Source organism: Poecile atricapillus, chromosome 3 (genome assembly GCF_030490865.1).
Source record: "Poecile atricapillus isolate bPoeAtr1 chromosome 3, bPoeAtr1.hap1, whole genome shotgun sequence".
Classification (NCBI taxonomy): domain Eukaryota; kingdom Metazoa; phylum Chordata; class Aves; order Passeriformes; family Paridae; genus Poecile; species Poecile atricapillus.
In genome coordinates, this window is record NC_081251.1 from 75,128,371 (window position 1) to 75,156,036 (window position 27,666).

At 37.4% G+C, this 27,666-nt stretch overlaps 1 protein-coding gene across 2 annotated transcripts; it reads right to left on the minus strand.

Moving 5' to 3' along the window:
• On the minus strand, positions 1–24,248 carry CEP43 (centrosomal protein 43). Of its 2 annotated transcripts, XM_058836250.1 has the most exons (12): positions 23,957–24,248; positions 15,413–15,466; positions 13,602–13,656; positions 12,890–12,978; positions 10,769–10,903; positions 9,124–9,207; positions 7,455–7,672; positions 4,990–5,099; positions 4,334–4,402; positions 3,559–3,598; positions 2,782–2,875; positions 1–2,314 (listed from the first exon to the last, which is right to left on the minus strand). In XM_058836250.1, exons 1-12 carry the CDS (start codon positions 24,044–24,046, stop codon positions 2,240–2,242), a joined length of 1,113 nt encoding a protein of 370 aa, XP_058692233.1. In that variant the 5' UTR covers positions 24,047–24,248; the 3' UTR covers positions 1–2,239. The 2 variants fall into 2 exon arrangements, with proteins under 2 accessions (XP_058692233.1, XP_058692234.1); XM_058836251.1 differs by lacking the exon at positions 12,890–12,978 and having other exon boundaries at positions 13,642–13,656.
• Positions 24,249–27,666: the final 3,418 nt, after the last annotated feature.

Here is a 27,666-nt window from a genome sequence, read left to right on the forward strand (position 1 = left end):
GCACAATAGCTTTATTTGACAATTTGAATTACACACAATTCAGTAAAAGCTCACAGGAAAAACAGCACGGAGACTTACCACTTTTTGATATTTCCTTCAATTAGAGCCAAAGCCCAAGGTCTCCAGTTAACTCCCAAAGTAAGGGAACAATACTTGGTTGTTAACACAAGTCATGTTAACATGTAAAATATCTAATTAATTAATGAAAAGGCCACATCTTCAACTGCAATTAGAAAATTTTTAATAAACTTTTGGTTTCTTTTGGTATGATAAATTGCCACATATCCTACAGCTAACAGGTAACGGAACATCATGTTTTCCCAAGGCATGTAAGAAAGCAAACAACACTGCCTCTGCATTATTCCACACACCTTAAAAATGAATGCCAGAAACAACTGTTCATGTGGAATTTTATTTCCTTCAGACATGCTGATGCTCTTAGGGAAAAAAAAAGAAAAAAAAAAAAAGGAAAAAAGAAAGGAAAAAAAAGAAAGGGGGGAAAAAAAGTCCAATCCAAACTTTTCCATACACAGTATCTTGAGGCACAGGTTCCCCTACCCTTAAATGAATTTTTTACACAGGCTGTATCATATGTTAAAACATTGTTCCTATTTGAAGTTATGGCACATTGACTTTTTGGGGTGAAAAATATTCTCCTCTGTATTCACCTGCTATAATATGGCACAAAGTTAAAAGTTAACACCATGACTACTCTGATACTTTTTTGCTGGCTATTTTTGGGGTGCACATAAATAAAAGGCACACTTTTGCCGTCTCCTCTCAAATCATTTATGTAATGTACAAGCCTAACTTCCCAGCACTGCTCCAGGCCTGCTGGCCCAGTGCAAAAAAATATTTAAGTCAGCTTCCAGTGCTAGTAGCAGCTTTATATGCTTAACCAATGGCTTTAGTTTAGCATGCTACTTCCACTGTGGTGATTACTGATGACAGGTCAACAGTGTCCCTAAAAAAGAAAATTAAAAATCCTAAAAAAAGAAAAAAAGTTAAAATAAAATTATTTATATTCACTTACATGTCTATTTTCCAGATGTGTTCACAATGTTCAGAAAGTGCACATTTTGAAGTCCTTTCAGTACAAATGTCCATGACCTACACATTATAGCAGCGCCACTTGCAACAGTATCAGTGAAGAACTGTCAACCCTGCCACCACTGATCCTGTTCTGCAAGAGCATCATGAAATTACAATAATTTGCTCTTAGCTAGAACTTAGTGTCCATAATGTCTTCAGTATGATATTTTAAATATTTCCATTAAACTTTGTACAGCAGTCAGAATCTGAAAAGCAGAAGTTTAGTAGTTTCACTTTTTGGCGCTCATTTTTACTTTAAATATTTTCAAGAATGAAAGTGATCCCACAGCACATGAAGAACCCTCAAAAACAAAAGTTCCCCTAAGCATTACACACTGTTAAAAACTTACCCCATAAGATTTAGTTACTGATTTGTGAATCCTTACAAAATTACTTTTCGTGATTTAACAACAGATAACATTGATGAAATTATCATATATAAAAACAGCTTGGGTCTTAACATCAATGGTCTGACAAACATACTTAAACAAGAATATTCTGAGTTAAGACTAGTGCTAAACTTAGCTCCTAAACATAGCTAAATTCAGGTTTAAGAGTTTAGATGCTCTCAATTTAATATGCCTTTAAAAAAGATAAAGTCCAACTTTCAGAAGAGTCTGTAAAAGAGCAGTTTCAAGTAAGTCTGGAATAACTAGGTACTGTGGCTAGAGTTACCATAAATATGTACTACATGCTGACTTGACAAGGTTGCGTTAAAAGAAGTGTGAGTTGAACCACCACCTTTGAAGGTTCTTGCTTTGGTTATCTTTAAAAAAATCTGACTGCTAAAATAACAGTGCAAATTCACTATAAAGCCACATGCCTCCTTCTTGATGTTCTCTTACCAACTGGTTTTCATTATGTCCACTGCCAGCAATGGACATTCTGCTTGGAAAATCCACCTCCTGCTGTGAAAGGTCTGGCTGAACCAAATGAAGAAAGTAATTCTGATACCAGACTCAAAAGGGAACACACTATTTCATTTCGTTCTTGTTAAGAATATTTAAAAACCTTCTTCACCTACAGTCTTTTTGAAACACAAGGCACAAATAGGGAGTGGACATTCCAGCAAAAGGTGATTGTCTGAAATTAATAGTCCACCGCAGTCTTCTAGTCCAGCACAATGAAAGATTTTTGCTGTCCAATTCTATGCCACATCTTCTAGATAATCTGCAACGTCACTTAACTGAGAAATGGTAAGGTCTTGTGTGATGCTTTCGAGCTAGAAAATAAATGAAATCTATGAAATTTTATGAAACTCAGAAATCACAAAAACAGTATTATGTCATTTATTCCTTCATAAACCTTTCATATACCTTTCAACCTCAAGCTGTTTCAGTGAGATTACATGGTCCTTTAGGAGGTACTCAGATCTTGAGATACTGAGATAAATCTTTGTATGTTGGGCACTGAACCAGCTTCAAATACCTTTTACACAACTAGAAAGGCACAGTGAATTGTGCTACTCAACAACTGTTGCAGGGTTTTTGTTTTGTTGGGATTTTGTTAATCAACATAGCATCTAACTTAGCAAAGGATACTAGGTATAAAAACCAGAATGTAACAAATAATAGAACCTTAACACACAACCTAGGAGCTAAGGACAAGGGCATGTTACTTCACAGAAGGTTGGAAAGCCAAGACAAGCTCAGAAGAATACAAAGAACAATAATTTAAAAATAATCATACTTTATCACTGGCATTTGACTCTTCTGTTCCCACAGAAATTTCGTCTATTTCTTCACCAATACTGATGTCACTTTTTTCTGAGCGATGACTGGTACTAAAGAGAAAGAAAACCACAAGGAGAGAAATAAGACTTCCTTATCAAACATCCAGGTATGACATTTACTTTATACCTGACATTTGATTGGAACTACACTTCCTAAGAAGTTAGATGTGAAGTTACATAAAACTCCATAACAACTAAAGGCTTTTCTACCTAAATGAAGCCATAATAAATACTGTGAATACTTAGGCCTTGATCATGCAATTTACAACACCGAAATCTCCATAACATAAGCATAAGGTTGTTAAATATTTATGACTACTCATGATGATTTATTATTTTCCAATTGAATACCTCAGCATTCAGCATGATTATTGACTAATTGCATTCATTGCCAAAACATTATTAAGTGCATGGTTCAGGAAAAAAAACAAACCTCAAACCCCTTCCACAAAAAGCTCAGCATAGTATCATGCTGAAGTAACCAGTATGTTTTTTAAGGAACCCATTATCTCTACACAAAAAGAGATATGGTTTGGTTGTTTATTTTAACTTGTAATTAAATCTATTAAAATAGCAAACTGAAGTTTAAAAGAGTTCAGAAGTACTGACAGATCCCAGTGATAGTGACTGTCTGCCATATTATGAAATAATTCAAGTATGCTAGTGGATATGTTTATACTACATAAGCAGTTATAAGCACTTTTACACCTATTGAGGTGTGATCCTTCTCTTACCTGTTGAAGTCATCAGCATATTCATCATCATCTCCATTTCCTAAATAATATTTAAAAGCTATTAATCAAACAAGTTTTCTCTTCAGGAAACACAAAAACCCCCAGTCTATTCTTGCACCAAAATACATGGTTTGATGACCAGGCAAAGTGGGAGTAGATTAAATTATTTACATTGATTAGAAAGGTGAGTTGTGTTTGTCATTATTTAATGACAGTATTATTAACATAAACTGTTTCAAAACTGAACATACATTTTCAGGAAGGTAGCTTCATTGCTGAATACAAACTTTAAATACTTGACAGCTCTGTTTTGAGAGAATTCTTCCATTACACCTTCATCATATTGCAACAAAAGAAAGGCAACTTTCAAAGGTATGGAGGGCAACTAAATATGTCACTGAAAAGCAGTAATACTTACCAGGCTATCTTTTACCAAAAAACATAAACCTGCTCTTTTCGTAGAAACCTCAACAAAATTCATCACTTCGTATTAGTAAATGCTTGCACAGAATGAATCAAATTTTTGCTCCATGTGTAAAGTATTAACCCACAAGACACCAGTTTTCACTTTTCTGGATTTCTTTAGTTCACATCTTGCTTTTAACTACAAGCTTCATAATCTATGTTAAATAGAATAATGTAAGTAAAAGCTGAAGATTTTTAGTTCAATATGTGTATTTGAGTTTCTCAGATTCCTTTAAGAAGCTGGGGCAGAATTTATCAGTTATGGACAACCAAAAATGCCAGAGCTTCCTCATGTTCAGCAGTTACTTGCCTAATTCCAGTGATCCCAGCTTTGCATTCACCAACCGCAGGTCTTTTAAAACAGAGTTTCTATCCAAATCTGTAAACAAAAGCACTTATATCAGAAATTGGACTTGTCGCTCATCAGTAAGATCCAACTTACACAAACAAACCAACCATTTATAACAACTGTTCTTTTATATCAACCTTATGTACTTTTATAGTATACTACACCAATATCGTATTTTATTTTCACAGTTGAATTCTGACAACATTTAAAACCTCTAGTAGTAAACATGAATAATCTCCCACTACTCAGGGATTTACAACATGAAAGCAAATACCTCTAAAGAACCAGTACAAATAATTTAAGATAATGCAAAGGAATAAGCCAATTTCAGTTTAAAACTGAGCAGTAGAATTATATACTCCTTTATACACACTGCTTCAGATGCACACAAAAAATGGGATGCGCTAAGTATTTCATGCACCAAAGCATAGAATACCCCAGTGGTAGTACAATATATCCAAACCAGCATGCCATCACTTGCTAAGAAAGCACAACTGTAAAACACATTACAACCAGCCATATACTCTATCATTCTTCCATCTGAACGTGTAGCTCATTCGTTTCATTACAGAAATAACTTCTACAATCATCAAACACAAAAATATACGAAAACTTACTATCAGACTCCTTTAGCAAAGGTGCACCAGTCAGGGAGCTTAAACCACTTTTTAGAGCTGGTGCATCAGAAAGGGATGCTAGACCTCCTGTTTTATTAGTCTCTGTTTTCCTGTAAAAAAACAAACAAATAAGTACTCCACAGAGCTGTAAAATATGCATCATTACCTTCTTTTCTGTTATTAAATTGTCAAAAAACTAGAACAGCAATACTACAGCAAAAAAAAGCACAAGGAAAAAGGACTATTCATTCTGCAACCCTAGAAGCAGTAGGCAGCTCACTAGCACAAGTGTCAACCACAACACTGACCAAGAAAGCCACTTTCTCACCCATGCAAAGACTTCCACCTGCCTTCTCTCACAGACAGAGCACCTTCATCAGCATCACTATTTATGTCTAAGGACCTTTCATCATCCCCGTAAGTAAATGCAGCCAAAAGAGAAGAGATTCAGATATAAATCAGTACTTCAGTTTGTTTTACATCTCAGAGAGATTACGTCTGATGAAGCTATTAATTCTAAGAGCGGTCAGTTCATAGAATAAAAACCTCTTGATTACACAAGATAGACCTCACATGTTAAAGTTCATTTGGCTACTACCTAGTTCAAATCCTACTTGCAAGTAAAGGATGAAGAAACACAAATTAAAAGAGACCAAGATTTTCACATTTAGTATTTCCAGAACTGTTTGCTATTTTGATTCCATTCCTATTAATAATGGGCATCATTTGAATCATTCATTATATCTAGCTCTAAGTACCACAAAGGGGATTATACCTGAAGAATATGGGGAGTCTTTTGCCCTCTGGAAGAGTTGCCAGGAAGGTAAAAATGGGCAATTCAGCACACACAGCTCAACTACAAATAGCTTCTTGCTCATTTATCAGCAACACATTCAAGCAAACCTTATATGGGATGTTACAAGAATAGCTGCATCATAATAACATTATGTGCTACAAAATACTACTTGTGGACTGTGACTCTACTACAGACACACAATCTGCAAGCAATTTCTTCTGCAGGGAGTTTCTCTACTAGAAAAAAAATCCTTACTTTACTAAATAATTAGTCTGTTTCTTGGATTGTCTTTTAGAAAAAATCTAGTTTATCCAGTTTCAAGGAAAATTTATCTTGCTGTCATATGAAAATACTCCAAAAATAAGGAATTAGTAAATATTATTATGCAAAAGTTTTCACAGACTTTTCTAATTTACCCAATTTAACATTTAGACTATCTGCTACAATGGTTTCTTGGATCAAAGGCTAGTTGAATGAGCTCTCGAGTAAGGAGGAGTAAATGCACTCAGAATCAGTTTTAATCGTGACATTATTATAAAAGGAGAAAAGAAATACTATAGTAGGGTTAGTTGCAACATACAATATTTTCCAGAGTACAGTCAGTGCTCTTTGAGGAAGAAAAAGTCTACTCCAACAAAAAACATCCAACAAAAGCTGTATTATAAAAAATCTTTCACAAAGAGTTCATTCATTTATTAGCGAGAGACCTGGTTTACCTGTCATCATTACTTTGTGCTCTACCAGAAGATTCCTACTCCTAGAATAAGCATCTACTCTAACAGTAATACAAAAAAGCTTATGATGCTCTGCCCACTATCAGCATAGCTGGGTGGAAAACCCAACGGCCAAACCCATTTACAAATGATTCTATAAGCTCTTCTTAATGTCTGCTAAGCTGGAGCAATTCTCTGATTACTTGAGCACAGCAAAATAACATAATGAAATAATCCTGAAGCATTGCTCAATACAGTGGTATCTAATCTAAGCTTCAAAATAACTCAACATGATAGATTTTTCAGTTTTATAACAAAGCTGCTGTATAGCTCAGTCACCAGTTCTTGTTTCAAATGGCATTTTTCAGTCATCAGGCTCCACAGATAAACAATAAAAACGCGCTTCAGATCCATCTGCAAAATTGGCACATACAGAAGTAACACCTCACTGAAAACACAAAAGGTGTTGCAATGTTAAGAGAAAATCCTCAGCTGTAAGAAAACTTTCTTTGTTATTACAGTCTATGGAGTCAGTTTAGAATGTTTTTCGTATTCCTAACAAAACCATACCAATATTCAATGCACTGTCCCTGTCACTGTCCACTTCCTTTAGTACCACTGCAGCTCTTTTTCAAGAGGAAACACTGATGTCTGTGCCTCATGCATGTTCATTCCACCAAGGAAACAGGCTGGGGACATTAGATACCCTAACTGATGCAGTTATAAAGTGATATAGGTTTTTCCACTCATAGTACATCCAAGAGATCTCAGAGGACACGGAATGGAATGGAACGGAACAAAATCAGAGACGTGAATATTTTGGAAACAAAATGTTACAGATCTGAACACTTACAAAAGCAAATAATAATAGCTCTCAACTTACAGCTCTCAAAGGTCTGCAAGCATATAGAGGACTAAAGAAACTATGTATTAAGAAAAACATCCACGTTACCTACCAGCTGTAAGTTCTTTCTGGTTTGGGTACAGGGTCATCAAAGAAAGAATCTTCCTCTACATCATCTTCATCCACAACTGGATCACTTTTTTCTTTGGTATTCAAGTCTTTGTTTTCTAGTTGAGGATCTAGTTTTGTTTCATTAGGCAGAAAATGAATACTTCTTTTGCTTGCTTCCCCTGATGAGACACTTGTATCACTCTGAGTGTTCTCAGTAGCCTTAAAAGATAAAGAGTGGAGTAAGTATTCATGTCACGCAATACTCTAAGTGTATACAAAAATGCACAACACATAACATACACCTAGCATCACTTTTTAAAGCATTACCTCAAATTCCTAAAACGTACTAGTTAGTTCATTAGTATCATCAAGAATCACACCAGAAAAAAAGTTGTTTTATCACTTTAGAAAGTGTTCTTTATTGTTGCTGCCATTAAAATCTTTTGTTCCATCCTGTGCATTGCTATGCTATCTACATCACTTCTATTATAAAAGCAAACCATTTTAAAGTATCTTAGTTATCAAATAAGGAAATCTAGACAGACTGATTCTTAAGTGTTTTTCATGTTATTTATATCTCTACTAACAACGGTTCTTAGTTATAGCTAGTCTTCAAAATAAATCAATTTAAACCCATGAAAATTACTCTAAATTCCATATTAAGTGGTAATCTCTGCAACACAGTATTAGGTTTTAAAATAATAAGCATAAGAAAACTGGAGTTACTGACACATTCTCTCAAATACTAACCAAAAATGACAAAAGTGAGACTTTAAAAGTACATAGCTTTCAGTCGTCTTCTCATGCTTATGGCTCAGACCTACAGTCTAGAATGTAAGGACAATTCTACATGCAGCCTTTAACATTAAGTCATACAACTCAAGCTGTAACTTAGCATGGCTTTGTGGACCAAAGAACAATATTCTAATTTACCTAGATAATCAAGGTGCTGGGAAAGAAAAATGTTTTTATACGATTACCTAGCACGTAATACTGCTATTTCCACTTTTCCCTATACTTACTAAAATTAAGCTAATAAAATATTTATTAAATTAGCTTCCTTTCTACAAATTAATAGCAGCAGAGTTATGAAACAAAACAAAAAGGATTATTTAGTTCAGATAGCCAATGTAGGTTGTACTATCTGAAGGGTCTTTTTATCAGTCATTAACTTTCACTCAGAAGGCTGAAGCGAAATTTTCAAACTAAAGGCCATGCAAGTGAAAATCACCTCAATAGGTCTTTTTCATACCAAGGCTCTTTTATCTCAGTCACAGAATCACATTCAATTGCTGGCAGTAGCTCAGTTTTTCTAGGGCAGGAAAAAGTACTTAAACCTACAAGTGGTAGTAATAAAAATTTTGATTTCCTATTCTAGATGAATAGAATTGTTTTTTAAAATTATGAGCTTAATGACAGCCTGGCTACAATAAGAGGGAAGCTACAGCTACTTTTCTGTTCTGTGCCCTGTACTATGTCATGCCAGGAAAGTATAAGCACAACAGTTCATTTTTGATTGGAACCATATATGAAAGTTTTGCTGAGTGGAATAAATATTTTCAAGTGGCAGATCATTTAAGTGAATACTGTCATATCTACAGTTTCACAGGAGTTCTCTCTTTTACTCATCTCACATATGTTACAAAGCTTTTCATTATATATCATCTTACCTTATTTGGTATAGAGTGTGCACTTGACCGTCCCTCAGATGATTTTGATGTGGGGCACTGGCTGTCACTTAGAACTGGAGGCACCTAAGAAGTTTCAAATAAGCACTTACTGAAACTTATATTTTATTTTGTAATAACTAGCACCAGTGAGGTTGCATCTCAACTACTGCATTCAGTTTTGGGCCCCTCGCATTAGAAAAGATATTGACGTTCTGGAGCATGTCCAGAGAAGGGCAACGAGATTTATGAGGGATCTAGAGCACATGTCCTAAGAGGAACGGTTGAGGCAGCTGGTCTAGACAAGAGGAGGCTCAGGGAGGGGGTGTAGTGATGTGGGGACAGTCTCTTCTACCGTGCCTGCAGTGAGAGGTCTAGAGGAAATGGCCTTAAGATGAGCTAGGGGGATTTAGATTACATATTAGAAAAAAAATGTTTCACTGTTACGTTGGTCAGACATTGGAACAGGTTGCCCAGAGGGGTGGTGGAGTCACCATCCTTGGAGGTGCTCAAGAGGCATCTGCATCTGGTGCTGGTTGGTGGGGGTGAGGGGTTACAGTGATGGTGCTATGCTGACACTTGAACTGGATGATCTTAAAGGTCTCTTTGAATCTCAGTGATTCTCTGATCCTATGATAATTGCATCCAAGAAGAAACAAGACCACACTCCTCACTTGGACAGTATGCAAACCTTGGCACTGGGAAGACAACTGAGGTTTGCACCAGAGAAAACTGGGAAGTTATAGTCACACACAGTATGGAAATCACAGAGCGAGGAGAACCAGGAGGGCCTCACCCTTCTAAATTGCACTACAGGATTTGACTCCAATACACTGCCGGTATGTGTCCCTCAGCAAGTCAGTTAAACGCCCTCCAATACAGTGGACTGCTCAGTGGAGTCCCCATAACAGGACAGGGACAGAATGGCCATGCACAAGGATCTTGGCTTTCCAGGGGCACTCCCAGACTGATCAAATACTAGGAAATACAAGGGCTCAAGGAAACCCCCCTTTCATCTGACAGAAAATTGCTATGTTAAGTCTATTACAACTACTCCTGAATTTTAGCTTTATTTGGGACACTGAATGCATCCCGGGTGTAGAGAACTTTCTTCCAAGTCACAGCCAAATGCTATTGGATTTAACTCAGTCAACATATTAATTATCTATTCCATTCAAATACTACTGTCATTGCTTTCACGTAATTCAATCCTTTGATATATTTAATTTTAAGTACATATGTTTTTAGAAGAGCTTTAAAGCTTTTGACAAAACTCATTTGAGGCTTTTCAGGTCATATTAAAACTATAAGTATGCCAGGGAAAACAGGTACAGATAGAAGCGATATCAAAACTACACCAGAAATTTGAAAACAAGTGGCACAGTGTTTTGTGTCATTTATCTAGAATCATTCTGTGCTACTATGTTGCAGTAGAATATTAATAAAAACCTCTAGGGTGGTATTAAAAGTAATTGTCATAAAGTTTATTTTTTATCTCTCAAATAAGTTGAATGCATAATATAATAAATACCTGAAACAGTCTAATAGTACAATAGCCAAGTGTTCAAAATTTCAGTTTATTTTTCATCACTGAAAAAAAATGAATAAAGAATTATAAAGAAAGAAATTTCAAGTTAGTATTACTTACTTCTCTACCGCCTGAAGTCTTTTTCTGCTGACACTTCCTAACAACCTCCAACAACAGGGGACCACCCACAGTACCTTCTGCTTCCGTAATTCCCAAATCTCGAGCTAAGTTTTCTCGACCATCAAGGCCATTTAGCTGGGGGCGACAACAGAAAAAACAAGATTCAAAACATTGAAATAATTGCCAGAAAATTAAAGACAAATTTTGTAATATAAGAAAATCTTATTTAAAACAGCTCTGCCTGGACTAAAGAGTGATTACTTATGATGTCTTGTTACTTGTGGACTGAAGTAATAAAACCATAGAATCATTCAGGTTGGAAAAGACCCTTTAGAGCATCAAGTCCACCACTACACCATGTCCCTAAGTGCCACATTGTCCTGGTTTAGGGCAAAGTTGGGAGAAAACCTCTGAAAATCAACACCTCTTTTAAATACCATCTATTGCATAATTTACTTCTGATCTGTACCTGAATTTGTCACAGATCATGCAAAGTTATTTTAAATATGCACGAAGCATGCATTAGCATGCTTTGGGATTTAAGAATTTATATGGCCAAATTACTTTATCCTACCACATTTAAAAGTGGATCCAAGGACACCCAGAGAGTGGTCCCAGCAAATTCATGGATGATGGGGAGTTGCCATTGCTGTGCATACTGAACTATGCTTGCATAGGTCTACACTTCCTTTCAGTCTCTGTTTCACATTAAAAAAAATCTATGGATTTGGACAGGAAAGGTGATGAAAGCAATTTGGTATCATCCAAAAAACCCCACAAAAAAATCCCAACAACACTTTTTCAAACTCAGCTTCACACTGTAGGAGAAGCAGAATGCTACAGCAAACCCAGGTTGGCTAGCACAACCCCAGATGGTAACACTACAAAGGGCACTAGTTCATCTTGATCTCTTATAAACATTTAGTTACGCTTCCTATCAGAACACAGGTCAAGCAAATACTGAAGTAAGCCACCACTAGTCCAGCACACGGGATAGAGACAGTACAAGAAACTGCTCAGAGGCTAGTAGAGACAAAGTCAAATCTCTCAGCACCATACACAGCAGTCTTGGCCAGCTCATTTAACTTTGACCAAATTTCCTTTATGCTCTGCAATAGGTGAAATGGACACATTTACTGGAAAACAGAAGGGGTGTTTCAGAGAGCATAAGATGCCTTTACAATGCAAAGGAAGCACTGCTCCAAAGAGTGAGTGGCAACACAACACAAAGTGTGGCTGTTTTCATTTGTTTCTATTTGGTAGTGTGAACATGAATCTTTGTACAGATGTGTTCCAGTAATAAATTAGCAACTCATTTGGCTAAGGATATTTGGCAAAGAACAGAGTTGCATGGGATTTTCTTTGCATAAGCCCCTAAAAAGAAACATGAGGCTCTGAGAAACAGCAGTCAACTAATTGACTGATTTGAAAAAATTGGATTTTTAATATATTAACTATTTAAACTGACTTCAAGAAAAAAAAAGTACTTGAGATATAATGAGAAATTCTGCAGTGAAATGAAACTCCTTCAAACCCAAAATTATTATTAAAACCTTTATATCACAAAAAGAGACAAAGGCACAAAGGTGATGAAAACCCTCTAATTTAGTACTTAAAGCCTTAAAGCAATCAGTTGGGACACATAATCACTGTAGATCCCTCCCAAATGAACTATTTTATTAAATCACTTCTTGTGATATCTCCACAAAGTCCTTTTTGTCACTGAAATTTCTCTCAGAGTAGATGACTGACATTATTTTAATTTTCATGTAACAATGCTAACTTAATATTATGACATAGTAAAGTTAGTGGCAAAAAATGTTGCAAGGTTATGCAGGATTCATATACTATTATATGATTCCACAAAAATTATCAGCCTGTTAATTTGGAATTAAATTATTATCTAGCATTGATTTTGATAAAGAGAAATATTCATATTAGCCTACTATCCTGAAAAATGTATTTTCATGACACCAAGTACCTATTACAGACAAAACATAAAAAAAATATTTTTAATAAAAAGAAGTAAGTGGTTTAAACAAATCAGCCATAGCTTCTGCATTCATTGCCATGCACTTCAAGCATTGAGCACTGCATACAAACTAAACCAGTATATCTTACGGTGCTTGATTCAGGCTGAAAAACAGCTAAAGTAAAATCAAGATTGAAAAACCGTAGAAATTCTGCAACAAGACCTGCTACCAAGCGACCTAGAAAGAAAATGAGAAGAGTTAAAATAGATCAGACAGAAACAAATCTTATTTCAAAGATTTAACATTAACACCAGCACACATGGCTTCACTATAGACATCGTTTAGACATCCAGCAAACTGCCACCTCATAGCAAGTTTGTACACTAACAGCCTAATTTTGAACTTTGCTGTCATATGAAAATCATTAAGCCAGTAATACTGCAAAAGTATTACAGACTGCATACTAAATTCATGTGCAGCATTTTTATAACTATTCAGCTGTTTCAAAAACATCATTTTGACATCTGTTGTCTATGGTGCATTCACTCCAGTATCTATGCCCTTAGTTTTCACTGGTTACTCTTTCTATTGGTCTAGAATGTCTCAGCACAACTGTAAGACATCGTGAAATATTAACTTCAATGCCTTAATTACCTTTATTAAAAACAGAACTTCAGCAATATTAACTTTAAAAATTATAGATTTCATTATATTCTGAATGAGTAGTAATTAGGACATCTGAAAGGAACAAAAGCATATTTAATGTAATAGAGACTGCACTGTTAATAAGATTCAAAGATTTAATCCTTTGTGACCTATTTTAATTATCTTGAGAAGTATATACTAAACAAAGAACTTACCATCCTTTGTACCTAAAAAACTTTTCAAGCTTTCATTTACCAGAGGTGCTTTGTTCTGTCAAAAAGCAAAAACCAAACGACAATTAATGTCATCTACATGCTAGCAAGAAATTGAAAACCACAGCAAGCTAGTGTGCAATACTCTGCTGCACAATGATGCCCTGCCCATGCAATTCACTTCTTAAAAATCTACCTTTGTATGAATTCTACAACTATAAGTAAAAGCTATGTAGCAATAAATTTATGAAGGCAAATTAAATTTGTCTTGGAGCTAAAGCAGTTTCACCAAAATTCTTAATAGCATACTGATTTTTATTTATCTAATGACTGAAGAGGTAAACTAAGCAGGTAACTTCCCAAGCTGCTCCTCTAATAAAGTACAAAGTTTAAGGTAATTCAGTCCAACCTTTTAAAAAATGGAAATTTACGAATCTTCCAGATGAAGTGTAGACCATGCTAGCTATTAGAACACAAATCAATACTAATCTTCTATTGGTTAAAAATATCAAAGATATTATAAAAAAGGTTTTGTCTCCCTTGTTAGATTTGCCCTCTTCAATTTTTAAACAGAAATAAATCAATGTGTTATGTCTGGGGTTGTCAAAATCATTCTGTGATTTTTCAAAAGCAATTCTAAATGCCACTCCTAAGAGGGAATGGATATCCTGGGTAAGAAAAGGATCAGTTATACATATTTATCACTACAGTTGCAAATTTAAAATATCATGATACATGTAACCTTTTTGAGAAATGGTGAGCTGAAATGTACTGTAGGAAGTCTGTCTTCACATTACTTGAACTATTGCTATAACTCTCCAGGTCGTGTGAAAGGCTGCTCTCTGGGTGCTCTATAACATCTTCAAGCTTCCCATAAAGAGATGGCACTGTTCTTTTGTATCAGTCTTCCACCACAGCATCTTCAGCTATCTTATGTTAAAGTTCTGGAATACGGAATCTCAGATCATAGAATAACTACTTCCCATCCTTACTAACATCCCAATATTGTCTGCTTCAGTTAAGCATTTTTCCAGAAAGAGCATGACCATCCAATCAGCAGAGGAATAGAAGTTTTCCATTCCTCTCCTTTTGAAGCAGAGAGGCTGGACATACATCACTCTCTACTCCCCAACTCTAGAAAATGGAAAGACAGAGGAAATGAAGCAAAGCTAGCATAAGTGGTCACAAAACTGGTATCTCTATACCACAGCAGCACTGTTATGCAATCATGAATCAGTACCTCATTCCCCTTATATTAATATAATGCCAAAGTATCAGTACATAGTCCATCTCTTTATTAAGAATTCATCCCTAAGTGTTAAAGCAAATTATCCAGAAGCAAGCCTACAACAATCCTTATGGGAAATACCATAAGCATTAGCATACTTGGCATCTTACTGGACAAAACTGCCTTTGAAATACACTTGTCAAAACACCCCAGTATAAAATTTTCAATTTCAAAAGACATTATTCCGTTTTGATAAGATCTTGATCAGTCAAGTAGATATGTTTTTTAAAAGATGTATTTGTTGGAGAAAATACTTATCTATTCTGGTCAACTGGACAGAAGCCATATAAATCCAGCAGAGACAGACACTTAAAATTATAATTTCAAAAGACTATTTAACAATTCCCATATTTTAACATCAGGAAACACCCTGATAGTCTTGTTTTGTGTTCTTTATGAATCTTATGCAGAAATAAATCTTTTTATCTTGCTACATTTCACAAACAGAAAGTACTAAAGCTATGATATTTAATTCTACACAAAGGATGTTTTTTTCTTTTTGATTTATTTTTTAAGGTTCTCTTACCTCTACTTTCTCTTGTTCTTCTAATGCCAAAAACACAGCTGCACGTAACTCTGCCTGCCAAATAAAAAACAAAACAAACAGCATTTCTAAAAGCACCTTTTTCCTAAGCAAATAGGATGCAAAGAGCTAGCAAGCAGCTTTACAGCTATTTGTTTCTCCGCAAGCAACTTGGCAGGGACTAATCTACATCAGTGCAATTAAAACACTTAAGATTTACAGGCAATGTTACTTGAGGCAGAGAAATAATAGTTTCCAGTCTGAGAACAAGACAGGGGGCAACATAATTTGATACAAGACTTCCTAAATTATTTCTTTGTACATAAAAAGATTCCAAAGTACCTAAATTATCTCCTATTATTTCTCTTCTGAGAGAAACATCCATCTCTTTCAGGCAGCACCAAAACACCTACTCTTCATTTACAATTAACTCAGGAAATATGAACAAATAGGCCGTAATAACCCATTAAAAACTAAACGTTACGATATACAAATTGCTACAATTTCTTGTCAGAATACACTCAAACCCCCAGAATTTCTCAAGGAAAAGAATATGATATCACAGTCATTCAAATACTCCTGGTAGTAATGGTTTACCTACCGATTCTAAATATATTATTATAAAGAATCAGAATTCTTCTCAGGACTACTTTGAATATTGAAGTTTAAGTCTTACCTACTTTATAAAAAAATTTGTAAGCATTACAGTTTTTCTGTTTCCAGTGAACATGTCAAACGGATAACATACATTTGATGAATTAGTTTGCCACTTTAATCAACTCTTAATCTGATATTTTGAAGTCAGTAGATAACACTGCAGTAATAAACTAGAAAAGACAGCATATTTAAGTTTTCTCAACAGCAAAAAAAGAGCAGAATTTAAAAGAAAAATTTATTTACATATCTAAGAATAAGACCAATATGGAGAATGTCTGGACTTTGTCATATATATTCCCAGAGGTAACTATTTAGAGGTAACTAAACATGAAGTACCTGGTCCCTCCCACTAAAAAAATAAAACCAAAAGCAAATGCCCACCCATAAAAAACCCAACAAAGCAAAAAAACCCCAACCAACCAACAAAAAAAACCCCAAACATCAAAACCAAACCATCCAAACAAAAACCAACCAAACAAAAAAACTCAAACCAAAACCCATACCCAACCCTTCATGGGAAAAACAAGCACTTCTTTTTTAAGGAAACTCCTCTTTGGACACATTATTGAAGAACAAAAAATATTCAAGAAAATCAAAAGGATTTCTCACCAAAAGAAGAGTGAAATGCTTACAACATTATAATTACATGTAAACATATAATTATAATATTTAAACATATAATTACAATTATATGCAATGATCATACTGACACTGCAATCACATTTTTTCAGCTGCTGGGATACAGCATTCAATCAGAAAATCCTCTTATGAGCAATTAATTTATTTATTATTCTTACCTTTTTCTCATGTGTTGGGGTACAGCTGTCTATCGGTGAGATCTTTTACACACCCCATTAACTTAAATATTATTCTTACAAAATCAGTTTTCATTTAACTTTGCAACCAACAACTAATAACTTGTTTATTTAGTTTTACCTCACTATGATAAACCTGAAACAGTTGCAAGGCTTTCTTTGTCACTTAGGCCACAGAAACCAAACATATTTACATAAGAGGATAATAAAAATAACAAAGCATTCCTGACTGGCTGTTACAACTTTTCAAAATAAAACACACCAGTCAATGCATGTGGGTAGGGGTAAACCCCCCTTAATGGTCTGGATCCTGGGACTGGAGAATGAAGTTGTCTGAAAGCAGTTGCCAGTACATCAGCTAATCCAGAGTCTGACCTGCTTTGAGATTCTGGAACAATATCAAACTGTCACTTTTTTTTTCACTTAAATGGGATTGTTTGCACGCTCCCCTCCTCTAGGTCCAATCCAATGGCTTTTAATTATTAACAGAGGTGCTTTTCTTCCTCTTCTTGTTTATTTAATGACACATGGTCAATTTCTCTCAGATGTTGCCATTCCCTGTGAATAGCTGGTTCACCTTTATTTACTTTAGTGCCCAATTAATAAATTTAAGGGCAGGAGCTGACCACCAGAAAACAATGCCACTGGTATTTACACCTCCCTTTAGCTTACCTGCATCATCTAGAGCTAGATCATCTAGACCACCCTAAAGCCCTTCCGCATATAGACGACACCCCTGCAATCGACTCTCCAATCCTGTGAGCATCACAATGTTTGAAGTTACACATTTCTGCACTATCCCCACAAGGAAAGTTTACACTACAACACACTGAACTTCATCCTTTGACGTGGGTACTGCTCAGATCATAGCACAATATTCTCAAAATATCACCGCAATAAATTTTGACAAGGAACCATATGCTAGAATTTGTGAGGTCAAAGCAGTAATTCTCATCTTCATGGAGAAGAAAGTAAAAAGCAACAACAAAGCTGAGGCCAAACAAATAATCACCCTACTACAAGATAAATCATACTATACCAGGAGGATGGACAATGTCATATAGGCTTTTCAAGACCTGAGGCCAGTCATAGAGAATTTGAACCCCAGAGATAGAGATCACCATCATCAGGTAGGGCCACAGCAATTTGCTCCCACCAGCAGATACGAAGGTTTAGATAACTACACAGATTACTCCACTTACAGAGCTCTTCTCACACGTCTTTTGTTTTTATTGGGTATGAACGGATTGCATTTCTCTTTGTCCTAGTACCCTTTGGCACCAGCCCAATATGTGTTTCATACATAGTTATAATCTGCTCTTGTCATTTTCCATATTCCATACTGCCTTATCCTGCTAGCAGTATTCAACACAATTCAACTACATTGTGAAGAATTTTATTCACTGTCTCATAGTAAAGCAGATCAAAGCTTGATATTCTAATTCCCCACTCATATTCTAAGTCTTCAATAAAACACGGTTATATCAACAGATGTTGATGAGTAAGTGTCTATCACTTGTACTTCCATCAAGCCTACAGACTTCTTGCTCATACTGTGAAAGACACACATTCTCTTATATCCCTAAGTAGTTGTATCAGACCAAGAGCTCATGCCAATGAAACAGTAATTTCGCTTTACTGAACTTGGCTAAAACAAGTAAGGCAATCATTGTATATGACAAATACTGTCTGTGTTAGAGAAATGTATGGGTCAGTGTTTTGAAATAAAATTAAATTTCCCCTTTTCCTCCCAGGCATTTACAGCTCATTAGACAACACTGTTTTTTACTGATTACTGTTGTACTAGAAATCCAAAACCTAAGTCCATGAAAAAAAGCATCTTTTCTGTATTGAACTACACCATCCCTCTTTAGAACCTGGGCAAGTTTACCCTCTTCCAAATAGAAACCCTTTTGCATATAACCTAAATACTGTCCATGAAAACAGCCCCCTCAATCTGCAGTTCCCTGCAAAAGAGGATAACATTTCTTACTATCTCAAGAGCTCCCCCAAACACACTTTTAGGTGGCATCTCAAAAAATGCCTATCTAATTTGGAAACACGCTTTTAATAGGAAGACAACAAGCACCTACATTAACAGGTTATTGGTCTGATTTAGCGGTGTGTTTGTAAAGCCATCCACAGCGCCTTACATAGCAGATACTGGATGAAAAGTGAAAGGATAAGACAGAGACCTTCAGGACCCTCAGGACTGAAGGATGACCTGTAACTGGCATCTACCTCCCACTTGCAAACTCCAAAACATATAATATTTAGCATATCCAAAGAATTTCTGGGGGGTTTTTTGGTAGTATTTGTCTTTGATTGTGCTAGAAAAGATTTGTCCAGGACTTAAACAAGAGATCTGATTTTCCTAAGACAAAACTTGAGACTGTTTTCCAACAGGAAAATACTTGTAAACTTCAAACACATTTCTACCCCTCAAAGCATCAAAGCAGGCGCATCAGTGGCCAAGATGATTTCTTAGAATAAGCACAAACTCTGGATATGGCTTGCTTCTTGCATTCTGTCTCCTTTGTACAGCTACACAATTCACCTGCAATCCCAACACCTTCCAAAGAGATCTCATCAAAATAATTTTTTCCTATCAAATTTTATTCATACTTTTTACTCCTGGGGCAATATTTCATATGAATGAGCAATGGTTTTCCAACACTGATCTCCAAATACTGTGGAATACAAAGTAAAAAATTGGGAACTTTAGCTTCCTAAACAGCTTTGTACCTATAGCACAGCTGAGTATGACATTGTCTGCAAGTTAACAGAGCCTTGTTGCTGCTTCGTACATCTCTCAGTATTTCTACAAACCCTTTGAGTTCTGCAGCTTCTACAGAGGAAGTCCTGAGACTCTTTTTTTATCCAAGACCCATTATCAGAAACCATAATATAAATTTCAGCCTGCCAAACACATATGCTACCACTCTTCTCAACCCACTTCAGCAGCTGAACACACAGTTTTTTGAAGTCATACAGGCAACATTGTGTATTCCTTGAGAAACAAGGGGGAGGCAAGTTCAGCAAGTGCCAGCATGGGAGACACTTCAGAGATCTGCAATGGGCCAGCTGGAGGTGCAAAATCTCCTACAAGCTAGCACTCACAAGATGTGCATCAGATGATAGCGTGGTTAAATGTGTGTTTAGGATTATGGATTAAAGCAATGCATAAGATTTCACAGGGTAATGCTCAGAGAGCTTCCAGCTAAAGCACAGGAATGTGTAGATGCCATCTACTCCAGCACTGTGGAACAGCCCTGTGCATGCCCAAGCATAAACACTCTCTTGCACCTGTAAAATTTAGTGGCACATGGGCACCTTTCTGCACAACTCTCAGCATCTGTATTTCCTAACTCCAATAGAACTGTCATACACCTTGGTAGATACAGAGCAGATGCATTGCTCTGGAAAGAGATGTGGCAGAACATCAAGCTGTTTAACTGCTGGTGATCAACCCAGGCTAAACTTCCGTGTGCACCGGGATAAAAACTTCTACCAGTCTATATGCATCACAAATCCAAGGCTGTTGCTATAACCAGCAACATCTCTACCAACTTTACTCAGTAGTAGTCTCCCTGTCATCTCCATCTGCAAAACCTGTAAAGGTTCTCATCCTTCAGCATGTGGTGGGTATGCTCTCCCCACTGCCTGCTAAACTTTGGAATCTTGGCTAAGTGACATAAAGGAGTGATTATGCACACATAATCCTTTAGATATAAACAAACAAAGTCCTGGACTAGGAGTGGAACCAGTCATACTTAGATTCCTCTCAGAAAATATGATGAGGACCATATTGACATTAAAATGTTGAATTTCAGTTAGATTATTAGAAAGAATTAAAAATTGTTATATTTTAATTGACTTATAAAACTAAAAAGAAATAGGTGCTATATAAAAAAAAATTATTCTCCTTGAGTCCAAGAATTAGGTTGATTTTCTGGTATGAACCACTTCAAAACAAACAAAGCATCACAACATGCAGAAAACAGGTTACAGGACGTGCACAGCATGCTCATCGTGACAGTTACTAATTCTAAGACATTTAAAAGCACTGTTCGTTATCACACATGAATTGAAGATAAAAAAGCAAGCAGGACAATTTTAACTGACTTGTGCACCTGCTCATATTAAAAAATAGTACTTTTATCCTCTCCAACATCACACCCCTTGTCCATACCTCAGCTGTCCAGGTTTTGAAGCAAATTAGTAAGAAATTAGCAGTACCACCTGGTCAAAAGCTTTACAAGGCATATGACATTAGTGATGCTAATCCCACCATGTAACTGTAACAACAGCAAGTTCCAGAGAAGTTGCAAAATTCAGGTAATATAAACTTAAATTATTCCAAAGCAAGAGATTAAGATATAAACCAAAACAAAATAACAAAATACACAAGCATAATGGCTCCTCTTCCTCAGATGACGACAGCTTTCCTCAGAGAAAGGTCACATTCTCTTCAAGACAGAACACCCCTATTTGTACATTATCACACAGAAACAGTGATAATTTTCACTGAAATACAAATATCTACAGTTGTACTGTGTGTTTACAGAATTCATTAGAAACTGTTTTATTCATCAGACTAATTCCAATGATTAACAAACTATATATAGAAAACATCTGTTCCATATACATATATTTAAGTGTGTATATATATATACACACACATTGCAGTTTGGAGAATACAGGAAATTCTCAACTACAAGCAGCAAATACATTTATACAAATTCCAGTTTTCACAATATTAATTTATTAATTAATCCAATGCTCAAATTTTAAGACAAATACAAAATTCATGAACAAGTTTTTAAAATATCATATAAGTAACCTTTTTTTCAGTTAAATAATTTACATCAACACCAATGCGCCCAAGAAATTAACCTCAAAATAAGAATAAACAAATTGCAAGCCATTATAAAATCATGTTTCAGTAGAGAACTAAGTTATAATAATAAATTTCTTTCTAAAAATTACTCATTATGTTACAAAACGTAACAACATTGATACATTCCATCCACTGAAACAATTCCCCTTGAATTCTAATCCTTCCAGTGCTTCATACCAATGCAGCCATACATTGACCACATACTTTTCTCCTTCATGTAGCTACTTCAATAAATCACAAATACTTTATTGTAGCTTTCTAGCCTCTAGCCTCACCCATCTTGAAAAACGGTTACTTCTCATTCTAAAGTAGGAAGTAAGCATCAGTTTTGATAACATGTAAATGCTTAGTTCTACCACATAATAAAAAAATATTGACACATAATAGATAAACACTACTGAACAAAATTAGGTTTAATTAATTTTAATAAAAGGATGACTGTAATATTTTTAATGGATGGTATAATCTAATTTCAATTAAAAGATGACAGCTTGTTCAAGCTTAATTCTTCCAGAAACAGGCTTTTTGTCAGGTAATAGAACAAAGTCTGTAAGTCATTAACACTGCCAATCAGCACTCATCAAACTCACATGCCAATTAAGGTTTACAGCTAAGAAAAAATGCACCTTGAGTTCCTCCAGTCAGAGCCTTAGCCATAAGCATACCACTTATTAAACAGTAACACCTTGTGTTAAAGGAAGACAATATCTGGCAAGGAGGCTGCATTTTGTATTTCCTAAGTCATTTGCTAATTTGCCATAATGGTACCTTACACAGTATCGGAAACCGCACACTTTAAGCATTATAGAATAGTCAACTACAATAAACTTATTCACATAAAACTCAATGGGCGAGCAACCATAGTATGTAAATTTATATACTACACAAAGGTGGGAATTAAGAGACTACAGTTCATGATCTCAATGTGACCCAATTGCCTTGCCATGCTCTTTTTAATTACAATTTTACTATCACCATATTAGCATTATTTAACAGTATGTGAATGGTTAACAGGTGGTCCAAAAGGCCTGTCTGACATCTATTAGAAAAGCCTCACTATTCAGAACACAGTTACTTGAGCTAGAATCTTCATTCTTTTACAGAACTTAAATAAGTACCATCCATCTGAAATGGATGAACAATATGGTTTTGAATATTATTTTGCTGAAAAGTACAACTAGTTCAAAATACAGTAAACTTGAAAGTACATACACAAAGATGCTCTCACTTCCATAAACCACTTCAGTTGTTGAACTGTTCTTGAAATATCACCAACGACCATCCACCTCTGGAGACTTAAAACAGCACTGTGGATAAACATCACCATCCCTGATGTGAAAGGTTCACTTCATTTCTCCTCCAGCCTTGAAGGAAACCCATTTATTTTTAGGCTTCCATGCCTGTGTTACTCTCTATTATACAAAATAATTATTGCTGGAAGCTTTTAATTTGAACAAGAATCCACGGAACCAATTTTCCTACCCTTTCTGACACAAGCTCAGGCTGCACCACAGGCTCAGTAGTAGTGTGCATGCCATTATCTTCCGTATGTTTTCTTTAAGTAGCGTTATTTGTTCCCTGCAAGCAGGCAGCATCCCCTGAGAGTTTCCAGACTCAGAAAGCCTTCAAGGCACAACTGAAGCAACCCACACTCAAGAACAAGTGCTTAAAATAGCGACCCACAACAACCCCCGCTTGAAATTTTCAGTAAGGGCTTTCCATATGGAAGCAGGGATTAATTTCACCCACCCCGTCCCGCACCGCGCTGCTGCCCATTGCTTCCAGCCAGTTTGGCGGCAGCAAGGGAGCTCTTGCGGCCACACGGCACCGAGAGCGAAGGCGCACAGCCGGGGCCGGGCTCCCCGCGCTCCCCTGGCTCTGCCCGCCCGGGGGATCCCGAATTCCCGCGGCCGCGGGGCAGCGCCGGGCGATGGTCAGGCCCCGGGCCCTCGCACTAGCTTCACCACGAGCGGCCGGGGAACGCCACGGGGAAAGCAGGCGCCACCGCCAGGCCGCGACGCCGAGGGAGCGCTCCAGCCGGGAACACCGGCTGCAAGCGGGAGTGAGAGGGGACGAAGCCCGGGAAGCCTAGGTCCTCCCACACTCCGCAGGTCCGCGAAGCGCCGCCAGCGCCAACCAACGCTCCCCGCCGGCGGGAGGCTCTCCTTCGCCCACCTTAATCTTATTAAGCACCCCGCTGCTCTCCAGCGTCTGCACCAGCAGGTCCCGCAGCTCCGTGTCCTCCTCCGTCGCCGCAGCCGCCATCTTGCTTCTCCCTGACAACCGCCCAAACCGCGCTAGCGGCGGGACCGGCCCGGCAGATTCGCCGCCGCCGGAGGCACCAGCCTAGGGCGGACCCGAGGGAACGAAGCGGACCGGGCCGGTGGCCACCCTCAGCACCGGCTCGAGAGGGGACGCAGAGAGGCCGCGGCCACCCGGGGCTTTTGCCGCCCGCTGAGCCTGGAAACTGCGGCGGCGAACGGGCAGCGCGGGCGGCGGGCGGGAAGTTCAAAGCGGGGGCGGCGGTAACGGCTGAACTGCGCGCCCGCAAGCGGCCCCTCGGACCCGCCCCCGCTCCCTCCCTTTCTCCCGCCACGCTCCAACCCAAGCAACCGTACGAGGAGCGGCTGAGCTCATTGGGTCTGTTCAGCCTGGAGGAGACTGAGGGGAGACCTCACTGCACAACTTCCTCGTGAGGGGAAGCAGAGGGGCACGCAGCGATTTCTCTGTGGTGATCAGTGACAGAACCCAAAGGAATGGCATGAAGCTGAGTCGCGGGAGGTTTAGGTTAGATATTAGGAAAATGTTTTCATCCAGCGAGTGGTTGGAGCAGGCGGCTCAGGGCTCCCCAGGGAAGTGGTCAGAGGACAGAGCCGGTGAAAGTTGAAGAAGCGCTTGGAGAACGCCAGCGCCCTCAGCTGCAGGTGCTCTGTGGTCGGACTGAAGGGGTGAACAGCCCCCATCGCAGGGCCACGCTCGCTCCAGCAGCTTCTGAGGGCAAGGTCTCACCCGCCTGCTCTGCTGCCCACCTGACAGTGCTGAACAGCACCAAAAGCGGCTTCTGCAGCCCTCGTTTTGTCACAAGCATGTTCGCTGTTGCTCCTTAAAACAAAAAGTATAAAGCTTTGTAAATTGTAATGCTTTCTCTGCAGCACTACATGCGCCAATTTTTTTCCACGCTGAATTGCTTATAATTTTTCTTGAAGAGAAGTCCAATATACGATAAATAACTTCGTAAGTTAGGAATGATCCAAGGGAGCACGTACAGCTCCCGGGCAAAGCAGGGCGCTGCGAGAGGCTGGTTTTAAAACACGTGCACCGACTCTTCAGGGATGCTCTATAGACTTGGCCAAGCCTGTGAGAACAGGTGTCCATCACTCCACTTCTGCTGGAGCTCTAAGCCCATTCCCACAGCTGCCTAAAGAATATAGTGTTGCATTTTGAAACCCTCAAGTTCGGAAACATTAGCAGCCTTCCATTTCAGTACAAAATAGTGTTAAAGTAAACCCACAACACTGTACTTAGGCACTTGAGACAACAATTCTTTCCACTTAATTTTCAAAATCTTGTCAGAAGCAAATAGTAAATGGACAAACATAATGCCTGGTACTATAGTTATTGTATAGTTACTTGTTCCCTAGATCTCTAAACTTAATGGAAAGACAAAACCCACTTGACAAAATAATTGATAAAGCAAAGAGCAGAGGAGGACAAATCAGTAGACTTAGAAGATAGTTTATAATTTGTAAGATTCATTTAGCATTTCATAAACAGTGCCAGCTTCCAAATACATGTAGAATATTTTTAATCCATTATACAGATAACGTTTTTTGAGCTCTGCAAAACATCAGACTATTATATAGCTAAATATCCGTCAGCTTGAGGGCAGCAAAGCACAGTCCAGGGTCCTATTGCAATGCACCGCCTCAAACTGCCTCATGTTTGAAGGAAATGTTTCCATTTTGAATGTATGTAATTCCCAAGTCAACTCTGTGGAAATAGAAACACATAGCTACAGGCTATTTACACAATTTAAATAAAATTTAAGGTTTCAAAATAATCCATGGACCAGTCTATTGACTTAAAATTAGGACACGAGAATATACATATATTCCAAAATGTGTACATCTACTCAGAGTATTGTAAATGTTTCCTTACCACACTTTTAGGAATAAAGTCTAGCTGGATTTGTTTGTTCTATTTGTGCAATGGGAATAATCAAAGCAAAACAACACACTGTGTTGGGGAGAAAAAAATTTTCAAATCTTATCTTGATTCTTAAATCCTAATGCAAACTGCTGAAAGCTAAAAAAAGTATTCTTTTGAAGCATTTCAACTCATTTTGGGTTGGGCTTTTTTCAGGCCACAAATTTCAGCATACAAACATAGAAATCTAGAATACTACCACATTTGTTCCAAGTTTTTTTGAGGAGAATATAATTTTCATGAAATTTAAAATAAACTTCAAGTATTCTGACATTTCCTCATTTATTCATAGCATCACGAGTCTTTATAGGCAGTGATCAGGAGATAAAAGACAACAGAGAAATAAACTATCACAGTAGACAGATAAATATTAAATAGACAGTCTTAAGGACATAGTTATCCAAAGTAGCTTGTGTATTTCACAAAAACGTTCTTTTTAATAACATGTACTTTTTTTTTTTACGTTCTTTTTAAAAACATGTACTGTTTTATGATAGTATAACATAAAAATGAAGCTTGTTTGTCCTAATATATTAAAGACCTACACTATTTCTGAGTAGCTCTGGATCTCTCTTTGTAAACACTTTAATAGGAAACTTGTCAGTGGGCTTAGTTTTCACAAAGTGCAAAGCGCTAACTTGGCACCCTCAGAGAGCAAATCCCTGTTGCATCTCAAACAAGATTAGCACTGGAGCACATGACCCTTCAGGCTGGAGAGCATGTGCAGTACAGCCCAGTGTTTTCACCCCTAGTCTGCAAAGATAAAATCAGTCTGAAAGAACAACTCGCCGTGCTTATCTACTGATTTAATGGGCAGTGAAAAAAGACTTCAGTGCCACATGGAGCCCTGATGTCCTCAGCAGCAGGAGGAGCCACACTGCTTACAAGGATCTGGAGAGCTTCACTCTATTTTTAACTCTTAGAGGAAATTTCTGAAACTTTTGATACCTCTTAGACAACAACAGATGGATCATTCATTCCATCCAGCACATTTTCATGTTTCCACAGAAAGCTAGGCAAGGAGATTAGTTTTGCCTTATCCTCCTTCCTACCATGTAAATGCCTAAACATAATTAAAATATTTTCTACCAGTTAATAAAACTGAGACGTTGAACAAAGACCTTATTACAAAGACTAATTAATCTGTCTAAAACAAATGTTGTTTTGCTTGTGGAAGCAGATCTGTCCACATATTTCTTAAATGCATTAATGTAGGATGGTTGTAGCATACCCCCTGTAGCTCAAAACTATATAATAGTAATTAATAATCACACTTTGTATTTATGACTCATACATCGGCAGAGAAAGAGGGGTCAGAATATGTTTCATATGAATGTGTCTCAGATACCACTGAGAAAATACTGAACCAAGTCCTGACTCATCCCTTGGGGCTCCTTCCTCAGAAACTTCCTACTGCTTCCAAACAGCAGTTGTTACCATTTCAAACTATTTGGAGAAGCACGCCACAGACGCCTATGTCAGCTCAGTAGTCTCCTATTTAGAGTGCCCATCGCACTCCGGAAGACCTCTGTGCCGCGCAAATGCTCAGTACGAAACCAACATAACTAAGTCCTTGAATATGCTAAAAATAACTAAAACATCAGGACGAGCCAAACCATCCACATAAATTACTTCCTCCGCAGCGCGCCGCAACCAGGCGCTCCTTTCTTGCCCGCGCT